The following is a 22,648-nucleotide window of genomic DNA, read 5'->3' as shown; positions in this document are numbered from 1 at the left end:
TTGCTTCCCAAACTTTAGTGCCCGTAGTCGCTATTTTTTGAATATTTTAGGTCTCACACACTAATTGGATGCTAATGTCAGGGTCAGGATAATGCTATCGCCATACAATCATCTTGAAATTAGTAGTATTCTTTGGGGAGCAAAGAGTGTACGCACAACAATGAATGTGAAAGCGAAAGACATGCAGACCATGCCCTCCATGCTCATCATCTGACTTGTCCATATGAAGCTCGTTCCCAATGTTTTCATTCGTTGTGAAAGCTTGGAAAACTGAACACATGTTAATCGAGTTCAACGTGTTTGTTCATAATCTCTCGCGCGAAGTCAGACACAATGTGACACCAATCGAGAATATGCAAGTCAACACCTGTAGCATTTTAGATCGATCATAGTCGGCTTTTCCAACTTTTTCTGCGTGTGTACTTGATAATGTTAGACGCTAGCAGTCTGGAAACAGTTGACTTAATATTCATTTCTTAAATAATTAAATTACAAACAATTCTTGAAGTCTGCAAAACAAGTTTCGGTTGCATCAGTTCTACGAGTGCTGGAAACTTCTGGCGTCATATCAAATGTAATACGCATAATGATAAAAGTGTGTGAGATAAAATATGTCAATGCTCAAAATGGTCCGGAAGAATGCTGTCTCCTTTTAACCACGTTTTCTTTGTTGGAAAAATTATGCACTTCGATATTAGGGGAAAAACTAACCCACTAGAGAAAGAATCTGATATACCACACGAAAATATGGCCGCCCTTTAAGCCTTATCTTTTATTTATTTTGGGGGTGCTAAGGCCAGAGGGTGGAGCGAAGTCAGTCTTCACATTACATCTTCGGTGGACAGTGAGTGTCTTGTCCGAATGTGGTTGGTTCTCGGTTAGTGGGTGGGTTAGCTCTTGAGAAAGGTCCGGTTCATTGTGCACCAGAGAACTGCCCCAATAGAGAGATCCGAGCTTTTCAATCTCCTTAGTCTTCCTTGTCAGTTTTCTTCGTCCTTCCTCATTCATGAGTAATATCCTGAAAAAAGAAATCACTTCCCTCCCTCTGCAAGAATGTCCTGACGAAGCTTGAGCTTTCCCAGGGCTCAAGTCAGTTCGTCCTCAGATCTTCTGGATTGTGCTCATTTCACTCTCAACACCATACTCACTTGACTCTTTCCTCTCCGCAATAGAATAAGTAGTCATTCATTGCCAAGGTTAGACTACTCCTCAAATCACTATTGGCGACTTGAACACAGTTCAGGAAAACACCATGGCAGCATTTTCGAAACGTCTCATGAACACCATGAACACGTATTTCGACAAGGACCCGGGTAAACCTCATGGCACAATGTCAGAACCTCCTGCATCCCAAGTGAGTTTTGGCGTTGAGTGGCGTGCGTGATTGCCCCTCCCCAAAGAGATTAAGTCCTCACTTTTCCTCCCTTAGACGTCCACACACAAGACCTCGGAACAATTAACTGGCCGTCAAATTTTGAAAGTCCAAGGTCCAATTCTGGCGGATGTGTCCAAGGTAAGGTGCTATGTATGGTTTTTCGTCCTGGAATAGTTTTAAGGACCTCTTGATAGAGCGTCGATCTCATTTGATTCTGAGACGGTCGCCGACGTTTTTTGGACCACACGTATTCAAGTCATTTTCTGACCAAGATTGTTTAGATTACTTATACTCTGCACGAATATGTAAATGAATTGGTAAAAATATACACAATACATGCTTCAAGTCTTTTTTATTTACCCCTCTGAAAGAGCTTGAATCAATGCTATTTTTCTACAAGAAATTCAAAACAAAATCAATCCGAGGTAAGCATAGGATTTAAGTTATTGAAATTTAGATGCTTGGAAACGCGGATTACGTAGATTGACTTTGAAATCAGTCCCACCACCAGAAACCTCTGAGCCGACTACTATATAAAAGAGTTCAAAGAAAACTGCTGACATGAGACATGAATCCAAGGGCAACCCCTGAAGCAGACAAAATTGAACTTACTTTCTTTGAAGGTTTTCAATGAAGGATTTGTCATTTTTGTTTTTCATTCACCAAATTCTCTAAAAGCAGCAGGGGTTTGCTTATAAGACTTTGTGTTCAAACATCATCTGCATTGTACGATATTAGGAATGCTTCCATCTTTTTGCTACTTATAACAGTAAAACCACGTCAAGAAACTGTGATAACGCAAGAATTTCTTCGTATCTCAGAAGACTCGTCAACAGGTCTTGATAAGAGCCAATATTTTCTAATACAGTTTTGACTAAGTCTAGCTTACAAGATATACGCCAACATTGAGGCATTGGAATGCTTCGTTTTTCGATCTTGCCATCGATTGAAGCCTGAAAAAGCACAACAATTTAAACCCGTCCGAGTCCCATTTCCATGCCTTCATAAGCAGTCACCAGTCACTTTTTAGCGCTTTGATTTTATGAACCATTTCAAGTTTCAACGTCAGAAAAATGGCTCTTTGTTCTCCGCTAGTCTAGACATTGTTGATTAGTCGCACTTCCGCAAGACTTTTTTGTCCCTTGAACTTCTTTTTTCCACGTGAGGTAGCCATGCATCATTTCACACAAGGATCACAAAGGTTCTTTCCACCAAGGCGAATGAAGTAAGGCAATAATAACCTCACCGCTTACAGTGAATCATTAAAGACTCAGAAGTGCTTGGATCAGCAATTCTCACTTGCCCATTCATCTTCCCCAAGGGAGAAGTGTGAAGAAGTCTCTGAAGTACGAGAACTGTACGTACGTTCGAAAAAGGAAGGAGATTGGGCACACCTGGGCCAAGATCATGAGTAAAACGAAGAATGTATTGAAGTAACTGTTGGGACTGGCTAGTCATTTCGAATAAGCTAGAACTGTAAGAGATAGGTCCAAACAAACCTTTGAATAGATGGTTTGTTGATGTGTAACACGTGCTACACTAAAAGGGCTTGCAAGCTTATTATGCAAATACACAACACAACCATGAACCACAATGTGGAACCAGTAATGAGATATTAAATCCAGATGTTATTCCATGTGCAATTAAGCTATTGACCTCAATTATGAGAAATAGATTATTTGAAGCAAAAATAATTGCAATTCAGTCATTATCATTAGGAATTACAAAAAAAATCAGTCAAAAATTGTAACAGCTTTCCCAAGAGGGAGCTGCATTATTGGGACAAAAGTGTATACTTCTTAAGTGATGTGAAGAAAGTTGTACCACAACAATTATCTTAATCACAAGTAGGTTAAGCTAACATTTTTTTGTGAGGTGGTAACATCACCGGGTTCGGTAGCAAATTTCAGATGTTTGCCAAGGTTGGATACAAATTTGATCACTTATTCTAAACAAAAAAGGTTACTTAAAAAAGATTAAAAAAAAAAGAATAGTGCAGATGAGATCAGCGACTTTATATTTTACTTAATGTGACCATCACCAGCAGCAATGACAGTCTCAATCTGTGGTCAGATGCTGGCGCAGCTCTCGTGAATAAGCTGTTCTGTCTTCACTTTTGACTAAGGACTAGCCCTCTACTTTTGACATATGCCTTGACAAGGAAATCTTAAATGAGCTCAATTTTGGATACGTTTGAATCAGCTAGTTGGTTTTCTCCTCCACAATGCGCCAAACAGAACAGTTGAAAGTGGGTTTTAATCCAGACTTGAGGAGAGATCCATATCTGTTGGCCTGAAGTCAGCTAAGTTGGACTGGCAGAATGCTCGCGACTTCTTTGAGGTGTGGCACAGGGGACCATCCTGTGCCCCACAATTCTCTCTTTCATGGTATTAGGCCTTCAACCATGGCAACTTTGTACCTCAGGGCCCCGTTCACTTCACGTTTGCTCTTCAGTTCCATTTCTCTCTTTGGGCTTCAAAAAAGTGGTGGAGGCATCTTCTTGCCAACACTGTCCACAACGGCCAGGGTGTACCGTACATCCGCCTTGGGGGGGGAAGGGGTTAATGTTGACATCGCCACCTTTTAACTTAAGGCATTGGAGTACTGTCTGGTAACAATTCACAGATTTTTCCTACATGTACTTGAATTGTTATTTAGAGGATGCCCTGGTGTCCTATGATTTGATTTTCTATGAAGATTGTCATGAACCGTGGTCCTGCCTGTATTCTCAGCCAAATCAAACTATCTTGCCATGGAATTCATGGAGGTACGGGAGCCCTCAAAATGGGCCTTGGAAGTCAAGCAAGATCTCTGAAGTTCTTTTCATGTTGCGTCCACCACCTCCCGTGGACCTTTCAGAGACCTTGCCATTTACAATACTTTAAGGAGGTGACTCAACTGGTGCCTACAGCTGATGCTACTATCACTTAAGTGATTCTAGCGAGGCCAAGATGTGACAATTATCTCATGCTGGTTTTGCATTTGGACACTTTTGAAACTATCAAAAAACTTGTTTAACAATGTTCTGTTTCTTTATGTATCTTCTGTGCATCTATATACAGTAGAAAAATATTTGCTTTGGCCTTCTGAATTATTTGAATCCAGTACATCCGAATTACACTTCCTTTGCTCCGTGAAATCATTGAACTTTTGGTTTAAAATCTGCTTCCGAACCCTGCAGAACGATCGAACTCTTATTGACTTGAGTAACAAATTCAGCGCTGCTCTTATCGTCAATTTTTAATTAACAATTCAAAAATTCAAAATGAGTCAATAACCAATCAGTTTCCACTACATTTTCAGCGGCAAGAATATAAAAATCCGTTGAAAAGGTTCACTATTCCTGTTTCAAGTAAAAATGGAAAAGGGATTTCAAGTTAAGCAGTTTCTGTAAATCACAATTTTTGCCTTTCAAAATGAACAAGTGCTCGTTTACAATTCCGTTCTTGATGTTATAGCTTCCTTGCTTGACAGAAAAACTCGTTCAAAATCTGTGGAAAGACAACGTGGGCCTTCAGATGATATACTTTCTCTTTTGATCACGAGTTTTTAAACACCGGTGTTCCTGGGGGTCCAAGAATATGGTACTTGGCCTATCTGTTCATAGGCGTACAGATACAGAGAAATTGGGTGACTGAATGATGGAGGAAATGTGACGTGAAGGGTCAGAAAGTGAATTGAAGAGGGGACGACGGTCTGTATGGTGTTTTGTACCTTTGATGAATGACCCCTTGTTTTCGGAAACAAATAGACGTCCCGATTCCAATTTCACCCGAAAAACTTCTGCTCCTCGCTTCCGTGCGTAGAGTTCAGAAATGTCAACCTGGAGAATATCGCAGAAGAGCCATAATTACCGAATTCCTTCGTGGAAGTCTTTGGCTGGGAGTTCGGAATTTCAGGGTGAACGGGAAACTATTTTTAAATGGGCAGTCGAAAGAAGGGAGAGATTTTTTTTGCACCAGGTTGACATGTGCTCAAGACTTGACGATTCAAGTGGAAGACATCTCTCCCTCATTCCTCTTTCTCCAATGAACGGAGAGGGGGAAAACGAGAGCAAAGCGCACTGCTTTGCTTACCGGGGAAATGGACGGATGGGTTCATGGAGCTCAGGTGATGGGCTCGGAATAATTTTGGCCATGTTTTGAAAGTTCAGTGCTTTTTGGCCTTCTGGCCAGGACCTCTTCACTTATTGAACAGGAATCTGGAAGTTTGCGATTCCAGACAATTTGAACGGCATTAGAGCACATAATACGGGTATATTTGCCTTTTAGGAAATATTTCGATTTTGAATAATGTCATATAATTTACTTGTTCTGAATGTTGCTTCTTTATATTGGTCTTAAACTGCCACGAAACTGATATCCAAGTTGGAATGTTGTACATAGTATCAAAAAGTCCAAAAAGCAAGTTAAGCACAAAAAGAGAAAATTGAGGTGTTTGAAGCTTTTCGTAGTCCCTGACAAATACTTCTCGTCCCGCGACGTCTTCACTTTTTGCCAATTTTATAGCCTTTTGGATTGAAGTTCGGAATCGTGACGCAATGAAAAAAGAATGCTTTCCTTTATGCACTTTTTCCCATCCATGGAGAAAGACGTCCCAAAACGTAGAACGATTTCTCACAAAAGTGTTGTCCTTTGCGGGAAAGTTCGGTGCAACGTTTTACGATCGCAATTTTTGGGTCACCAAAACCAACAATCAAATTCAAGAACAGCAGAGAAGAGGCTAATTGTCGCAAAACTGATGCAATTTCCTGAAGATTACAAGGCATTGTCTGATATTCTTTTCGTTCAGTTCCACTCAAGTCGCAAGGCGATGTTAGATTGATACCCTGACGAACGCCTTGCCTTCATTCGAGGCGATCCCAAGGGAGTCCATGTTTTTCTTGCAACTCAATGAGAGTAACGTGGAGTTTTTCTAACGGATGTGTCGACTACCTCATTGTCGCAAGCAGCTTTCAGTTCAGAGGCCGACGAGCTCGTTGGAATCATCTTCCAAACAGCTGGGAACAACACATGGAGAGGAATCATACAGATGATGAATGGGCGCAAGCTATTCAAACTTCCTCATTCAAAAGACAGTATAGCTATGTAGATTACATACATTAGATAGACGACTCGTGCATTTGGAGTTAGTACATTCCTGGATGAACTTGTCATTGACTCCGCAGAGTCTTCTTGTTGGATCTTGGAACAACGCCCGATGAGTCTTTGTAGATAAATACAGGTCAATACACTCGTTTCGGCATTTGGCTTTTAATCTTTGCTCCGGGGATGTGTTGTTACGTTCGACGCTCATTTTTTCTCGCTCTCTTTCGTATTTTCCACCCTCACCCTCTTGTACTATTTTAGCCTCTGAAGCATTCGAACGATGTGCTTGATCAATTCTCTTGCACTTACAAGAGTAACTTTACATATTGAGTTATAAAACTAAATCTTCCAACTGCCCATATCTTTGAACGAGAAATGCTTAGGTCAAGCTACATTCTCTTTACTGGTTTGATGGTAGTTGGTTCTATTGATTGCCTTGTCTATGAATACGTGTATGTAACAAGGAACAATCTTCGAATGTTACATTCTAACACCAATGTGTTAGGAGGCATGTGTTTTAGATTCCATTTTTCCAGCAGTAGAATTGAAAAGCAATCTGAGATCTGATCCAGCTGTTGCGTCCATGACAAATTGAACAATAAATTGAACAATAAATTCTAGAGGGCTCTAATAAATTCCAACGAAACTCATGAAAACTATCTCAACAGATGATTAGGACCAAAGTACTATCCCAAGATAAGACGGAGCAAATGCAAGTACATACTTGCCAACGACCTTTCTCTCTCGTCTACCCTCTAAACTCTAAAAGAATATGACATGAGGTTTTATGTGGAAAAGATATAGGCCACATAAGTGACTTTACCATAAGAGTTCAGATCTGACCGTTCCTGGTCCAGCGTTAGGTTGAGACAAAATCGTCCCATAGATAGGCTAGAATACATTTACTCTTGGAACCCACATGTCCTCTGTGGTTTCTCCGAGACTAGCTCCTCTTTACATCTGTAATGAGAGGGTAGATGAGTTCAAGCATCGTACCCATCTTTCACCTGTGCGGCTAACGCTCTCTTCCTGCTTCTTCTGCTTTTCGTGGCATCGCTTTTTGCTCCCCCTTCCTCGGACTCTTCCTCGTCCTCTGGGTCGTCATGATCTTGTTCTCCTCCCTCAAACAACCCCGAGCCAAAAATATCTTGGCCAGGTTTCAAACTGTTCATCCCCCTCGACAGAGAGTAAGAGATCATCTTCTTCATTCAAACTCTCACTCCGGAAAATCAGTCCACTCTTGGAGCTCCAACACGAAACAAGGAACACTTCTGGACTTAGTTGGGGAGGATGCCTGACACATCTGTAGGACTGAGGCCTGTGGTGGTCCGAAAAGTGTCTCGAACCAATCAAGACTTGGTCGGGCGCTTCGAGAAACCTCTATCCACCTCCAAATCCTCCTCTTCACTGCTGAACCGCAGCCGACCCGGTAGCGTCAAAGGCACCAAATCTCAAGTGAGTCATCGATCGCAAGTCCAGGGATAGATAATCAAGAGGTCTGGAACGCGGAGGGAGAGAGGAAAGAAAGGACAGAGATTTGGGTTTGGTCTTGCCTTGGAGCATTTAGAGTCGATCTTGAGCACTCATGATCTAATGCAGGGCCAGAACCTTGTCTGATGATTCAACTGGGGAAGCACCTAAAGTTATCATAGAAGCTAAAAGTGACAATGTTATTCAGGGTTTGTTGTTCTCTCTATAGCGAGATACTGTCTTGGAGAACAAAGTCTTGAAATGGATTATGAGCGTCATCAATGAGGAGCCAAACACGGATTACGATCACTTCATTCAAGACGGATCTGTACTCTCCAAGTAAGTGACAATTGGGATAATAATGTAATTTTTGTCGACCCCTTGCATTTCCAATGTCCAATGAGTTTTTCTCATAAGTACGAATACAACATCATGCATGATTAGGTGTTTTAGAAGTCCGGGGCCACACTACTTAAAGATAGGCAAAAATTGGTCTTGATCAAACTTCATACCTGTTTTAGAGGATGAGTTGAAATCTCCGACAAAAGTGGATCGCACTTTCCAATGAGAATAAGCTAAAGTTCAACTTTTGAGACGGAAAACTTTGTCAAAAAGCCCTGAAAAAAATCCTGCTCATAGAATAGAAGGCTCTAAAAGCTTGAAAAAGCCAATTATTATGGGCACAGAAATCCATAATTCAAAGTGACAAGAAGAGAAAATTCAATAAATCGACTTTGTGTTCAAGGGTTATGACATCGATTGTGTTCAATTCCGTGCCAATGGAAGACATTGACCAAAGCTGGGGATCGAACCCGGCTCACGACCGAGTGACTGCCGTAATTCGCGAAATTCGAAGGCAAGTTAACCTTTGAATGCCCTTCTGAAGTGGAGGAAAAAAAAACAACACCATTACATCCGACTTCTCAATATTTTAGGTACGGTGTAGTGGATGTGTTTGAACCACAGGATCTGATCGAGATGAAGAATATTCCTAAAGTCACCAAATGCCTGGCACAGCTCTCTAAATTGGTAAGCTAAAGACATATTTTCCTAGGCGAAGGAAAGATTCGAACCCAGGATTAGGCTTCTCTATCGTTTAGATGAAACCACCCGGTTATCGTGCATCACTCTAAAATTTTGTTGGTCTTATTTATAGGCTGCCTCGGACAAGGACAATCTGTTGAACCTCTAAACATTGGCCATCACTTGTTACCAACGTTTCCTCTTATTTGTACAGAACTGATTTTATAAAACAAAAGCACACTCACCCAAGAATTGAGTAGCTTGGTAGGTTTCTAGTCAGATCTAAATCGCCCATCTGCACTCTTAGTGCCAATCTGTGGGGTCGCTTTCTTCCCTTTCATCCCTTGTTTATCGCTTTATAACACCTATAACCATCATTCATACAGACCTATATAGAATGTTTATATATAAAAACAGATACTATCTATCATAGAAATAAAAAAATGCAACCACGAGAAGGTGTTCTAACAATTTATCAATTTACTCGTTTGCCTCAAATGTCTTTCTTTATACATCAATAGTTATTACATTACAACGGAAACATGGATGAACAAACTTTTAAAACTTCCATCGCAACAATTCACTTTCCTATACTAAGTGAATTGCTTTCTCTTTTTGTAACAAGTACGTCTCTGTTCAGAAAAAAGGAGCAAAGCAAAGAATTCGCTCGAATAATTTATGCTATTGTGATCGGTTTAAACATGTGGAATGTAATAGCCAACGTCCTGGATTTTGTCGAGTTCTTCAATTATTGGTTCATCTCTGGGAGAACGTAGCTAATATCGTCCCAAGGATGGCGGTATAACCCTTGCTTGAGACGCTTCTGATCCAAGTAATGACCTGCAAACAAACACAAGAGAATTGTTTGTCTATTTTGTTTATGTTCCCGAGTAAACGGTTCCAAATGTTTGCATACTTACCAATGAAGCCGATGCTTCGACCTAATACGAACAATCCATTCAGCGAGCCAGTCTTCACAAACTCGTCGGCCTCATCTCTGAAAAGAATACAATCAAGGTCATTATGGCCACTGATGGCCTCTTTATGATAGGGCACATGCCCCGAGGTATTGGTACTTTGTGAAACATCCTGAGTGGCGAAGTAGGTCCACGAAACACACAGCAATGCATCCATCCACGTTCAAGATCAAGTTGGGTTTCTTGCTGGTGGTGATCTTTTCCACTTCCAAAGCGTATTTCAGCAATGGCGATTGAGGGAACTGAATGGTGGCGAATTCCTTGATGAGGGTCACACGCATGTCGGGATTGTTGATCTGGGTTGTAAATTAAGTAATAAATTAGGCGAGTTGGAATTCAAAGTCTTTGCAAAAAAGACTCACAGATTTGACTCGATGGCCGATTCCCATGATCAGTTGACCCTTCTTTCTCATCGAATTGACAAACTCCATAGGGATCATATTAGCATCGTAGGCTTCCGTAAATTGCTTGGCGGCTCCATCCAGAGCACCTCCGAAACGGTCACCCTAGGAAGAAAAAGGTCGCCAGTTGACTTTTGCTTCTCTTGTTTTCAACATGGCCGCTCTTCCAGAAAATTGCCACTTACGATGGTAAGTAGACCGGATACCAAGGAAGACACTAGATCTTTGCCAGCTCGGGCACAAACAATGGTGTTATGGGCCCCGGATACAGCGGGTCCGTGATCAGCCGTGATCATCAAGCACATCTCCAAGAACTTGCACGCATAAGGCGGCAGTCGGCGCTATGGGAGAAAGAAACTGGAGTTAGGACGGAGGCTACCAAAAGCTTTGACGCTTCTCTAAACGTAAGAGAAAGTACCTGAAACCATAGGAGAGAAAGCACGCCTCCAATGCCCATATCTTGCCGAAAGACCTCTGTAATGGGCATGCCGGCGTAAATGAGCTCTTGGCCTCTTTCATCGCAAATGGAGGTCATGAATGAGGCCGGTTTCCGGATCAATCCCAACTCCTAATAATAGTGTAAAATTACTAAATTTGATCTCAAATAGGAGATTTATAATACATTGACCCATACCCTCGCCCAGGCATAATCCATAGGAACCGGAGGTGGTGGGACCTCTGCCTTGGGGATAATAATCTCCCTTTGGACCAAGTCGCTATAGACCTCGCGGATGATCTCTCCCAGCTCATCGAATGAAGTAGGCACGTGGGCACCGGCCGCAGTGAGAGCTTTGTTCTTCTCCGAAGCCGTTTCTGCGGCACCGCCAGCAGATGCTCCAGCATGTCCAAACTAATGCGAGACACATGTCTTTATGTCTTTAGACGTTTTTTGTTCTTTTCTAAGTGCTGGAAGTTGTACTTACTTGCACGTCAGTGGAAAACATGTCGGCACAAGTGCCGATGCACCAAGCCACAATCGGCTTGGTGATGGTTCCATTTTTGATGGCTTCACACACGCGATACTCTTCAGTACCACCAACCTCTCCCAGCAGGACGAGCATCTTTACTTCATCCTCGTTCTAAAAAAGAGGCAACAAAGGGACAAATAACCATTTTTCTTCTCGAGAGTGCTTTTGAAATCGCAGTGGTTTAGAATTACCTGGTAACGCAGGAGATGGTCCATAAAAGTTGACACAGGGTAACGATCACCTCCAATGGCCACACCTTCAAACACGCCATCGGTTTGATGTGATATGATATTGTTGAGCTCATTGCTCATGCCTCCAGATCTATTGGAAGTAAACAAGTAAGTTTAAGGGAAGCTTGCATTTGTTGTTCTCACAACTAGGTAGTCCTCCTGAAGAATCAACCCGGGGATAAAACCGCTTTGGAACACACCTTGAAACGTAAGCTACAGATCCTGGCCTGTACAGCTTGGAATGAAGAATGTTATCCATCATACCACCAGTGTTTCCGATCTTAAAGCATCCTGGTTTGATGCCACCCACAGTAGCAGGTCCTATTGATTGAGATTGTGCGTCAATGATGTACTTCACTTAAAGTTATCATAATTTCTTCTGAAAACTCTGAACTCACCAATGATATTGACACTCTTGGCGTTGGCGGCTTTAATGAGCTTCCGAGTCATGTTTTCCGGAATTCCTTCAGCGATGATGGCAATGGTCCTGATTTGTGGGTATTCCATAGCTTCCAAAGTAGAGTCATATGCAGATCGTAGTGAGGCAAAGTTAACCATGACATCTGCGTCAGGATGCTTCTTCATAGCATCCGCCATATTCTTGTACACTAAAAACGTGATAGATTGGTTCAGTTTGACCAATGATCATAATCATATTTGATAAAATTGAGATCAATTACCTGGGACGAGGATTTCTTTGTGACCCCAATAAAAGTTTTGCTTCGAATCCCCACCCACCATTGGGTAGACCATGCAAGCGGCAGAGGGCTGAGGTCTTTGACAGACGTAATCAAAATCCATCATTCCCTTTTGCATAAGGAAAACAACGTGCTTTCAGAACCAAGACAAAACGTTCCACCAAAAAGCCCTCACCTGGACAGCTCGAGTCTGTAGGCCCCAAATAATGGCCTTCGTCCCCTTTCCAAAGAGGGCACTTGCCACCTTGCTCCCATCTGCGGCAGTGGCTGGCTTAGGAGTAAGATCGAAGGCCTTCTTGCCCGGAGCAGGGCTCTTTACATCTCCAGGCTACAAAAATGTTCACAAGAATTAATCCGTGCTCAAAAGGAAACCAATTTACGACTCGGCTTCTATGTAGGCCCGAGGTTTCGTGACTCTGAAGTAACTTCTACCAATCCACCCACGAAACCTAGTCAACATGTTCTCATGGGACTGGCCGACAATCTAGTTGACTGCAATGAGATACTACTAGGGAATACTGAAGGCTGTCGAATGCCTTTTTCCAAGCCACACGAGGATTCAAGAGCCATAAACCAATAAAGGAGAGGGAGAGAGAGGGTAACAGTGCACAAGGATCAAGAGCAATGAATGGGTTGCAAAACTGCATCCCAGAGATTCTTCTATCTACATTGTTTAGGGCGCGTGACAAAGAGCAAGGAGTATGCATGCATCATAATTGCAGAAGAGGGAGTCACTACAACTGAAAAATACGTTACTCCCTTATATTGTTTGGTTGATACCTTTTTGGCCTGAAATCAGAAGATAAAATGATCAAATGGACCCCTTTTGGACCCTTAGGGTTACTCACCGACGATGGAAGTAGGAAGTTTGCTGTTGTGGTGTCCGCCGAATGCGTAGTAACCGGAATGGGCCTCTTGCCCAAAGCCATGCCCACGATTGCCGTCATGTGTGTTTCGGGCCCAAACACGTACAATGGGATGTCCAGACTCTTGCCCACCTCTCGCATGACCCTGAAATTCCCAAACATGCATGGGTTTAACGACCTCCTCCAAATAGCTGGGTCACTTTTTGTGTGGTCCATACCTGAGTCCCTCTTGATAATTGGGACCAGCTCGTCGCACAAAGATCTTGATATCAAATTCCTTGAGCTTCACTTGGAATTCCTCCAAGGCCTTCACAATGCCTTTGAAGGTAGCAGCCACGTTGGTGAAATTAGCTATACCACCGCCTATGATGAGAACCTAGGGGTAAGAACGAAAAAAGGGATTGAATGACCTCATTAAGACAGACGACTGAGACGAAAGTTGTAATCTGCACTGAGGCGAAAGCCATTTTCATCAACTCGAGGGGCTAGTTCTCCAACCACGAAACTTTGGCGCCTCTCTCCCTTCTCAGGTTCGATTCAAAGAAGGTCGACCTACAAATAGACTTATTTTTCTCCGAAAGCTATCCACCATAGGCAGAAATGTAATTTGATATCTTTCCCATTTCCTTCATCTACTCTCTGAACCAAACAATGAGCTCAAAGACCTTGGTGCCAACTCAAGTGTCACGTTCAGAGCAAAAAAGAAGATGAAGAGTCATCAAAAAAAAAAAAAGCGAACAAAGCTTTCCAATTCTCAAACTCACTTTTCCTTCTGGATGCTTCTCCTTGGTCATGAGTGAGAGCAAAGTTTTGGCATAGTCGTAAGTCTGTTGCTCGGAAGGAGCTCCCGAGTATTCGCCATAATTGGCCAGCTCCTCTGATCCACCCAAAGCACAAACGGTGTCGGAATATATCACACTGGCTCCACCTCCAGCCACCATGGTCCAAATTCTTCCCGTGGCGTTCAGAATCGTCAACTAGAATCATGATCCATCAGTAGTCAAAAGGAAATTTAACAAGTCCAATCTCAAAGAGTGGCTCTCCCCGCTCACATTCGCTCCATTAGAATTCGTGACTGATCTTGTTTACCTTTAGTGAAGCCCCGGTTTTGGCATCAATATCCGCAATGTAAGCCTCCTCAGGGAATGCATCTCGACCTAATGGAGGCGGATAATCCACTTTGCCCCATTTTCCACGGCACATGAAATCGGCGGTGGCATCGAGCTGAAACCAATTTGAAGTTCGATGAAATGGCTTGTATTATGCGTTCATTTTAGGTCATTTTGATTAAACACGAGTCAGGAATGTGATTCAACAGGGAGGAGTCTTAACGTAGAAGCCTGCCACAAGTTCCAAGGTTTGGATCTCTGTTACGTCATTGGTACATGAATTATGCATTGCTTTCGATTTGCCAATTCCTACTCTAGAACCTTTCAAGCACGAACACGTGCTTCTCCGACACAGTTTTGAGTGATTCAAAAAACACCATATACATCCTTTAAAGTCCAGTTCGTGGTAAATATGCCGAAGCTAGGATGGAAACACATCTTTATGCAGACCTAACGATTGTTTTTAAATCTTGATTTTCAAAGAAAAAAAAAATTCAAGCAAATAAAATACTTCATATCCGTGGGGTTTCTTCAACTTGTCACAAATGATTATTTTAATTTATTTGCCTTCAAGTTTTTTAACTCGAAGATGGTTGATGTATCAAACTACAATTTCAAGCATTTCAATCGAGCTTGTCAAAAGAATATTTATGATTCTCCTTGTAATCCTAGAATATGAATCATCTTTTAATTGCACAAATTTCCCCAAAACTGAAGAAAAAAATCGATTAGGGTTCTCTTGCAAACTTGCATTAATTAGTCCTCTTCTTGCTTGATTCGCTCTCGTAAAACTCAATGTCCATGTGAAGAAGTTTGACTTGTTCCCTCAAACCACTTAAACCCACGTGTCATGTCATTGTGGCTCAAACTAGTTTCCAAAGTTACTTTGGGGGCTTACCTTGGCTGCCAAATCGAGGATGTAGATCTTGTCGGGTGTCACGACCAATGGGTTAATCTCGAGATATGTGAAGAACAGTTCCACATACACATTGTAGAGAGCCACGATAAATTGTGCCACACGCCTGAAACACAACACAACCAAGACGATCAAGCTCAACTTGACACACTTCCGAGGGGTCCCCAGAGGATTCAGAGTTTCTAGAGCAATCTTACTTTTGAGTTTTGCTATCTTGGACTCCAGAGAGCAGAGATTGAATGACTTGATCCTCTTGCAAATTGGTCTCATCACCCACTTGGATATCCAACTTTTGTGCTTTGGCATCCACGTCTCCGATATCCACGCCACCTTCTGGCGTGAACAGAATGGTGTCACAAGTTCGAGTGGAATAGATGCAAACATAAGCCTCTTCACTCTGTAAAAAGATTGCTCGGGTTATATTCCCCCACAAAAAGTGCCAAGTTTTCAAGAGTCCTTTCATCACTTTCAAGTTAAAAAAAAACTGGAAAGCTCCGAGAGTGCGTTTCTCACGGTAACTTTTCATGCTCCCAGAACCAAATTGAAGCAGGCCAGATAAGATCCACCTTGGGAGATCTCATCCAAACACAATATCCGTCATGAGGATTGTATTTTGTATGTTCTACCAGATCAGTCTTGGCTATCAATGTGACACAATGAGACAATAGTCTCTCCCAATTACCTGTTCATGAGCCACAAAGGGTTCGATGATGAAAGTCTTCAACTTTCCAGACGCTCTGCCAATCTGAAACGACATTGAAACACAAAAAAGTGATTAGATTTGGGAGTTCATTCTTCATCGGCAATATTGGAATTTGAAGGATTGAAACGAGTTCTGTCGTTCAAAAGTCATTTCCGCTATCATTGCGGAAAATAGGAGGGAGATGTGCCATGAGGAAGGTCCATGGTTCGATTCTCATCCTCGGCCTTCCACAAAAAAGTTTTTCTTTAGACGCAAATTACGTCCCCAACCAGAGAAATAACAACCTATGATATTGAATTTTGAATTATATCACATCATTATTTTATACTTGATTTTATATGTAGTGAGTTATTTCCTTAGTGTTAGAATTGGTATTTAGATGATCAAACCCCTCAAGACACATGCTATGTAGAAGTATTGATTGGGTGCAATCAATGTGCATCAATGAATCATGCGCTTATTTTTTCTAACCGAGGCCCAATTGCCGTGGAAACGACAAAAGGTTGAAAAGGGGACAACTCAAACAATGCAGGTAAACGCATAGAACAGGCACAGGGCTCACCCGAAAAAATGTCCCACCTCTCGGACTTACTATCTGCATTGGCAGTAATCGTTTAAGTCATATTGACGTTGGTACCGTAACATTTTAAAGACATCTAAACACATGTTTTATTACCAGGAAAAGCTATTGCTCTCTTAAAGTTAAATCATAGGCCGGTGTGTGGTGATTAGTCCAATAAATTTGTCTCCAAACATTCTTCTCGTCTGAGTAATGCAAAATTACACATTTCATTCTATGATCATCTCCTAAGACACAATTTAAACCCCATTTCATCTTATCATCTATATATTTCATTTTTACAGACCACATTATTTTTCGTCATTTATTCAAGAAATCTCTTCCAAGCTTGCTCATGTACAGGTGTTTTATAGTTGCAGCTACTCAAATTCATCCATCTAGCTTGCGGTCATTCCCGAGGGTGAGGTAAGAATTAATGATAGGTGCGATGACAGAGCGAGAATGTCCCTCAATTGGGACATTCATCACCAGATGGCAGGACGAGCAAGCAAGAGAGCTGCCATCTAACTCGGTAACAAACAAACTAATAAACAAATAAGCATGTAGCTAATTAACGACTGATAATAAGACTTTACATGTTCATAGAAATGTCATTCATGAATAGATGCATGAACTTTTATTTACTCTTTAAGCATGGTTTTGAAACTGTCGCTAGAACTATTGCTTCATATCAAGCCCTTCTCCAGCCTCTGTATGGCATGTAATGGTAAAGAGTAACGTAGACTTTTTTGTAATCTTCTTGACATGCATTGAGAACTGTGTGCCAGGCATCTAGCCCTTGAGGGCCTCCAAGAGAGGTTCTGATCTCTGGCAATGGTCACGTGTTCCGGGGTCGGCCAATATCACAGGTTGAAAGTATTGAGGATGAGGGAGGTTTAAAGTTGTTTTTTGAACTTTTCAACATCTATTGAGAACTTTGTGCCCCACAAATCTGGTTTTAAAGGGGCTTCAAGTTATTTTGACCTCAGTTTTGGTCACTGCACGACTTCTGGGCCTGGTCAGCCGTGGAATAATCAAGCAATGAATGTCAGGTGTCCGACAACTTAAGAGGCCTTCAAGAACAATGTCCTGAATGCCTGGCACATGGTTCTCAATGAATGCCGAGAATGGGCACACAAAAAAAAATCTTTATTGCTTTTGTCATTACATGCTGAAAAAAGTCGCCTCAGAAGGCCTTGACATGAATCGATAATTTCACTGATATCTTCAAAGCTACTTGTCAGAAACAGTGAAAAAGTGTTATAAGAGGGCTAGATGCATGATTTTGAAGTAACCGCAATCATGGAACACCCTGTAGTACTCTACATTCTTCAAGTTTAAGATCATTCAGTTGAATTCGCTTGAACTTGATTAAAATCTTTACCAAAATAAACATGAGAGCCAGGCCACTAGCTTTCCGTTTCCTTTTGCAAAGTCTCCTCAATAGAGCCCTGTAAGATTGGATTTGTAAAAGACCTGCTCATTCAGCATTGACGTTTGGGGGGAGAACAAAACCAAATCTCCCCAACGCTTTGCTTCAATAGGTACTGAGCCCAAAAGACCAATCAAGATCGTACATCTTTGTAGGGTTCTTCCACTCAGCAAAAAAAAAGAATGAAGGAAGAGTCTATGTAAAACGATGCATCCAAAAACCCAGCTATGGAGAAGAAAGATTGCATTGTGAAAATGACACGAAATGAGAGGTTCAAAGAAAGCTATTGTTATCCCAGAGAACAAATGCGATGATCTTCTCACACCGTATGTTGAAGCGTACATGAATCACTTATCAGCTCTTCGCTTATTGATGACTTATGAGCACTCAAAGTACGTGAAAATTCCGACAGGATTTAGTGTTCAAATATTTTTTGGCACTAACATGGTTTTTATTGTTCGATCACTTTGTGGTACTTAATGCTTTATTATCGGTACCCAAATTGCTTTTGGTGCTGACATGTCAAGCATTGAATATGTGTGGGTGAAATTACTATTGACAAAATGTGCAACATAAAACATGGAATAACATGATGTGTGAAGTTATGCTTTTTCACAAAATGGCAAAATGTCTATCAAACTACCCAGGCACTTTAGGAAAGAAGCATGGTAAAGAAGGATTTTATCATTCAAAAAAGCGTTGATTATCTAGGATTGCAAGGTGATCTCAAATCACACGCTAAGCCTCTATCAACAAACAATGACTCAAATTGACCTTTTAAACACGGTTGGGCCAAAGGTCAGGGTCTCTCTTGAAGAATTACAATAGTTTATTTACTTGGTGTTATTATTGCCCGTCACCTTTTTGAGAAATGGGGCCTCACCCTCAATTGCAACTGGAAAGGAATCCAAGACGAGTCGATTGAATCTAAATACTGGCAGCATTATTCATACTCTTCTATCACAAACATGAATGTACCTTCTCGTTATGAGATTCCATCGCCTCATGTCGAGCCAAACACACTTATTATTTAAAATGATTTGCACCAAATTGCCAAATAATCCCCAAAAAAATTTTGGGGTCTAGAACCAAAGATCTAGATGATGTATCAGGATAGCAAAAGGACTATCGCCCTTAATTGGTCAGTCCGTTTCTCTAGTTTATCTTGATAATATTTAATAGGACGCCCTCGGAGAGTACTTGAGAAAATCATAATAATTGAAAATAAGGTCATGTTAATATCACATATGGCTCACCTCCTGCATTCAAGTCAAAAGCACACAAATCTACTGGTCTGTTCCAAAGTTCGCCCCTCCCCCTCTCCTTCCCACCCCACCACCCCCAACCTCGCCTCACGAATCTGACGACTAGTGGAAGTCCGTCCCACTCGCCAAGCGTTCAAAGTCCAACTGAGTCCACCCACCAAAACTAGGAGACGGCAGGAAGGCGCTTGGCGAGCACTCGAACCACGTGCTCTTGTTTCCAACAGGGAACAGCCGACTGTTGATCCAAGCAACGAAGGAGTGGGTGGACCTCTTCACATCCACTTCATGTCCTTGCTCCGAAAAAAAGAGCCATCAGCTTTTGGAAACTAGACCCTCTAGCTCTTTGGAACTAACTAATGAGATTTGAACTGGCCCACGACGGCCATTTGCCTCATAACTCATACTGTTCCACTTGGGTCCTCTTTAGAAATCTCATTTCCCTGGATTAGCTGCCCTCACGAGAAAAACCCGTGGTGGTAACGGATGGCACCAAAAGTGCATCAAACTGTACCTCTTTAGGTCTCATGATCAGAATGGTCTGAAAAAGAAATGCCCCTCTGAGTGAGCAACAGACTTACTTGCTGGTCTTTTTTCATGCGTTCTTGGATCCATTCTTGAGCTTCAGGAAAGTCGGTCTTCACCTTGATCAAACCCAATTTGCCTCTCCGTTTGATCAATTGATCGGGCTTTGCCACCAATTTCTGGAAAACCAAATGAAAAATTGCGCATTCAAATCATTCCCATTCGTGAGGAAGGAAGCATGTCATGTGATGGTTGGCTTTCTTTTCCTCTGGTGAGCCTTTAGAGCCTTTGCTGGAGAGGAGAAAGTTACAGTTGCCATGAAGAGCAGCACAGCAAAGAAGACTTTGAAGGCCATGAGCTGCCTTTGTTCTCCGACTTCCACTCAGCAACTAGGCACGACTTCATGAAGATTTGGCCATGGGCCTAAACTCACGGATGTCTTGCCAAATCAAAACCAATAATTATACTAGCATTTATTGACCTTTTCTCAATCAGACTTCAACATTGAATCACATAAATTCTGAAAAAAGGTGATATCGTATTTGTACATATCTTTGCGGGTTAGGAGATCTTGAACATGTGTCCAGATATTTTGTTTGGATTAAAAATAACTCGGCTCCTCGGTTGAGTGAAGGATGATCGGATGATCGTTTATCTATAGAGAGCTTGACAAAACTGTCATGAAGAAGAAAAAGCTTCAAGGGCTCTTCCCTGAAGAGTAGTTTCTTATGCAGTTTTTGAATCGACTTTATTGCGGGAATGCCAGCCAGTCTATAGGAGCAACTTTGATAGTTGCTGAGCGGAAAAGCGTCTTGAATTTCATATTTAGCAACAATGAAGGAACTCAATGGACAAAAAACAATATTACTTGCGGATATTGTCTCAACATAAACATACGTTTTCATCCCCTGTTTCTTTAATGTTATTACTTTCTAATTTATTTTTTATTGCGACATATCTCTGTTTGCTCTCAAAGTAAATTTACAGGTTTACAAGATGGCATTTATTACCTACTATTCTGGCTTCTTCATGGAAGTTAAATAAGAGTAACTAACATTCTCTGATTCTATTGCATATCTTAAGAATTCATGGGTCTCGCAACAAATACTATTCATTTGTGACTTTAAGGCGGACATTCGTCGGTCTTCGAAAACATAACAAGTGCGGGCATCAGATAACTGCGTTTAAGTATGAATGAATTTAGTTAGACTCAAGGAAACAGTAAAAAAAATTCTTGCCCCATTTAAAAACCATTGTTTTCGAATGCAATATTATTTTTTGAAGAGGTTCCTTTGGCAGTTACCAATTTGGTGTGGGATGGAGTGCTCTCAAACTGACACAACAGCGCACCAACTTGAAGCGATTACTCAATATTTGCTAAAAAAAATGATGCCTTATTAATTCCCATGCTACAAAGTGTATCTACTGTACTAATCAAGCTTTCTTCCCTGAAATGAAAGTCATCTCAACTACATTTAGCATTCAAAGATCCTTATAAAAGTTCGGGAGAGATGTTCCCGGCCATCAAAAAAATATGAAATCTTAAGATTTATAGTTTGTAGTAACAAGAAATCGATCCTCAAAAGGAAAAAAAAAATCTTTGAAACAGATGCAAAACATTCTTGTCCGATTTTCCAAATGGAAGACCAAATTGTGATTTTGAACGAAATCTATTTTCAGGGCACCAATCTCGGGGTAACAATTATAGCTTACAAGGAGCTCATGGCATCTATCAAGAAGATGACATGGGCTCAATTATCGATTCAACTTGAAATAGCGCATGCTTGTCGATTCCGGTTCTTCCACAAGAAACCAAGCGAAACCGATGTCTTACCTCGTTTTTGAGCCACGGGTTCTCTCCCACGAGAGCATCCCAATCGGTGTTCTCTTGGACACTCGCAAATCGGCACTCGGCCGCACCCGCCGCATTCGATAGGTGCTGATTGAGCAGGCGTTTGCCGGTGGCTTCGCTAATAGCACGGGCGGACATGATTTCCGATTCAAATTTGCCGCCTCAATCTGGTCCAACCTCGCTTTCACTTTCCTTTCAGGACACTCGCCCAAGCACGTGATGACTCACGTCTGATGCAATTTAAAGTGAAATAATATGTATATAAGTCTAGTGTTCAAAGTTGGCAACAAGACTCGACAGATCTCGACTGATGTGCAAGTCTTAAACAGGGGTCCAGTCTGAAGATTTCACGACATACACTCTCAACAGGGATATGTTGTTTCCTGACCGGGAGAAGGACAAGTGCCAGCTAACAGACTACCACATACACACAGAGACATTCAAAAAGATTGGGTGTCACGGCCAAGCCAGCAGCACTGATTGTAGGCGAACGCCTTGAATGACGGAGTTCAAGGCAAACCGTCCCGCTGCTCCCCTCATAGAGTCAGGGCTGCCAATAGTTTCCTGACTCATGCCTCATCCCTGTGGGTCAGATACATGGGCAAACCCACATCCGGCCAGAGTTCAAAGGTGATTGACAAGTGGACATCAATGAATCCATGTCCAAGGTATTTGAATGTGTGGAAGGACCCCTGATTTTATGTTCTTCCATGAGGTCCAAGCTCCCGAACCGGCTCGGATATGGGAAGAACCCAACCAAAATGTTGGCAGAGAAAGCGACATTGGAAGATAGACAGTCGACAGCTGAGGTGGCTGGTGGCTTGCCTGCCTTTCTTCTGGTTTCTGAGAGGGTGATGTGTAGTGGTCATGAGATCGAGAAACCAGAGGAAAACCTGCCACAAATTGGCTGCAAGCTCCATCCAACTACGTCTCCAATTTATTCTTCTTGTGAAGTTAAGAGAGAAAATAAATAGCTGACCCGGGTGAACGGGGCACAAAAATATAAAAAAAATTGCATCATCAACACGCACCGTACATAAATTTGATATGTTGTATGGTATACAATGTCTACTTCAATTCACCACCTAGAATAGGCACATGACATTCTCACATTATGACATGTTAGTAGGGTAGGGTGAAAACTACAACCAAAAATGGTAAATCTATTTTTAAACCAATGAGATACAGGAGAAGG

The 22,648-nt window shown here is 41.8% G+C and overlaps 2 protein-coding genes across 4 annotated transcripts; one reads left to right on the top strand and one right to left on the bottom strand.

Annotated features, from left to right (window-relative positions):
* Positions 1 to 710: 710 nt before the first annotated feature.
* Positions 711 to 9,413, top strand: LOC131882732 (uncharacterized). 2 transcript variants are annotated; one of them, XM_059229980.1, is made up of 6 exons: positions 711 to 1,354; positions 1,430 to 1,513; positions 8,162 to 8,271; positions 8,678 to 8,788; positions 8,868 to 8,961; positions 9,089 to 9,413. In XM_059229980.1, the coding sequence occupies exons 1-6, from the start codon at positions 1,253 to 1,255 to the stop codon at positions 9,122 to 9,124; spliced, it is 537 nt and encodes a 178-aa protein (XP_059085963.1). In that variant the 5' UTR covers positions 711 to 1,252; the 3' UTR covers positions 9,125 to 9,413. The 2 variants fall into 2 exon arrangements, with proteins under 2 accessions (XP_059085963.1, XP_059085964.1); XM_059229981.1 differs by lacking the exons at positions 711 to 1,354; positions 1,430 to 1,513 and adding an exon at positions 7,494 to 7,917.
* Positions 9,414 to 9,415: 2 nt separating this feature from the next.
* Positions 9,416 to 22,106, bottom strand: LOC131882727 (ATP-citrate synthase-like). 2 transcript variants are annotated; one of them, XM_059229968.1, is made up of 22 exons: positions 21,436 to 22,106; positions 19,658 to 19,780; positions 15,803 to 15,865; positions 15,318 to 15,517; positions 15,103 to 15,226; positions 14,185 to 14,319; positions 13,860 to 14,072; positions 13,314 to 13,471; positions 13,078 to 13,240; positions 12,405 to 12,557; positions 12,212 to 12,338; positions 11,930 to 12,139; positions 11,732 to 11,852; positions 11,493 to 11,622; positions 11,257 to 11,412; positions 10,968 to 11,183; positions 10,752 to 10,901; positions 10,519 to 10,674; positions 10,295 to 10,438; positions 10,032 to 10,228; positions 9,876 to 9,952; positions 9,416 to 9,795 (listed from the first exon to the last, which is right to left on the bottom strand). In XM_059229968.1, exons 1-22 carry the CDS (start codon positions 21,589 to 21,591, stop codon positions 9,704 to 9,706), a joined length of 3,264 nt encoding a protein of 1,087 aa, XP_059085951.1. In that variant the 5' UTR covers positions 21,592 to 22,106; the 3' UTR covers positions 9,416 to 9,703. The 2 variants fall into 2 exon arrangements, with proteins under 2 accessions (XP_059085951.1, XP_059085952.1); XM_059229969.1 differs by lacking the exons at positions 19,658 to 19,780; positions 21,436 to 22,106 and adding an exon at positions 19,071 to 19,151.
* Between the last annotated feature and the right edge of the window lie 542 nt (positions 22,107 to 22,648).

This window comes from Tigriopus californicus, chromosome 6, assembly GCF_007210705.1.
Source record: "Tigriopus californicus strain San Diego chromosome 6, Tcal_SD_v2.1, whole genome shotgun sequence".
Lineage (NCBI taxonomy): Eukaryota > Metazoa > Arthropoda > Copepoda > Harpacticoida > Harpacticidae > Tigriopus > Tigriopus californicus.
The sequence above is the reverse complement of the archived record's forward strand: the minus strand, read 5'-3'. Positions and strand labels throughout refer to the sequence as shown.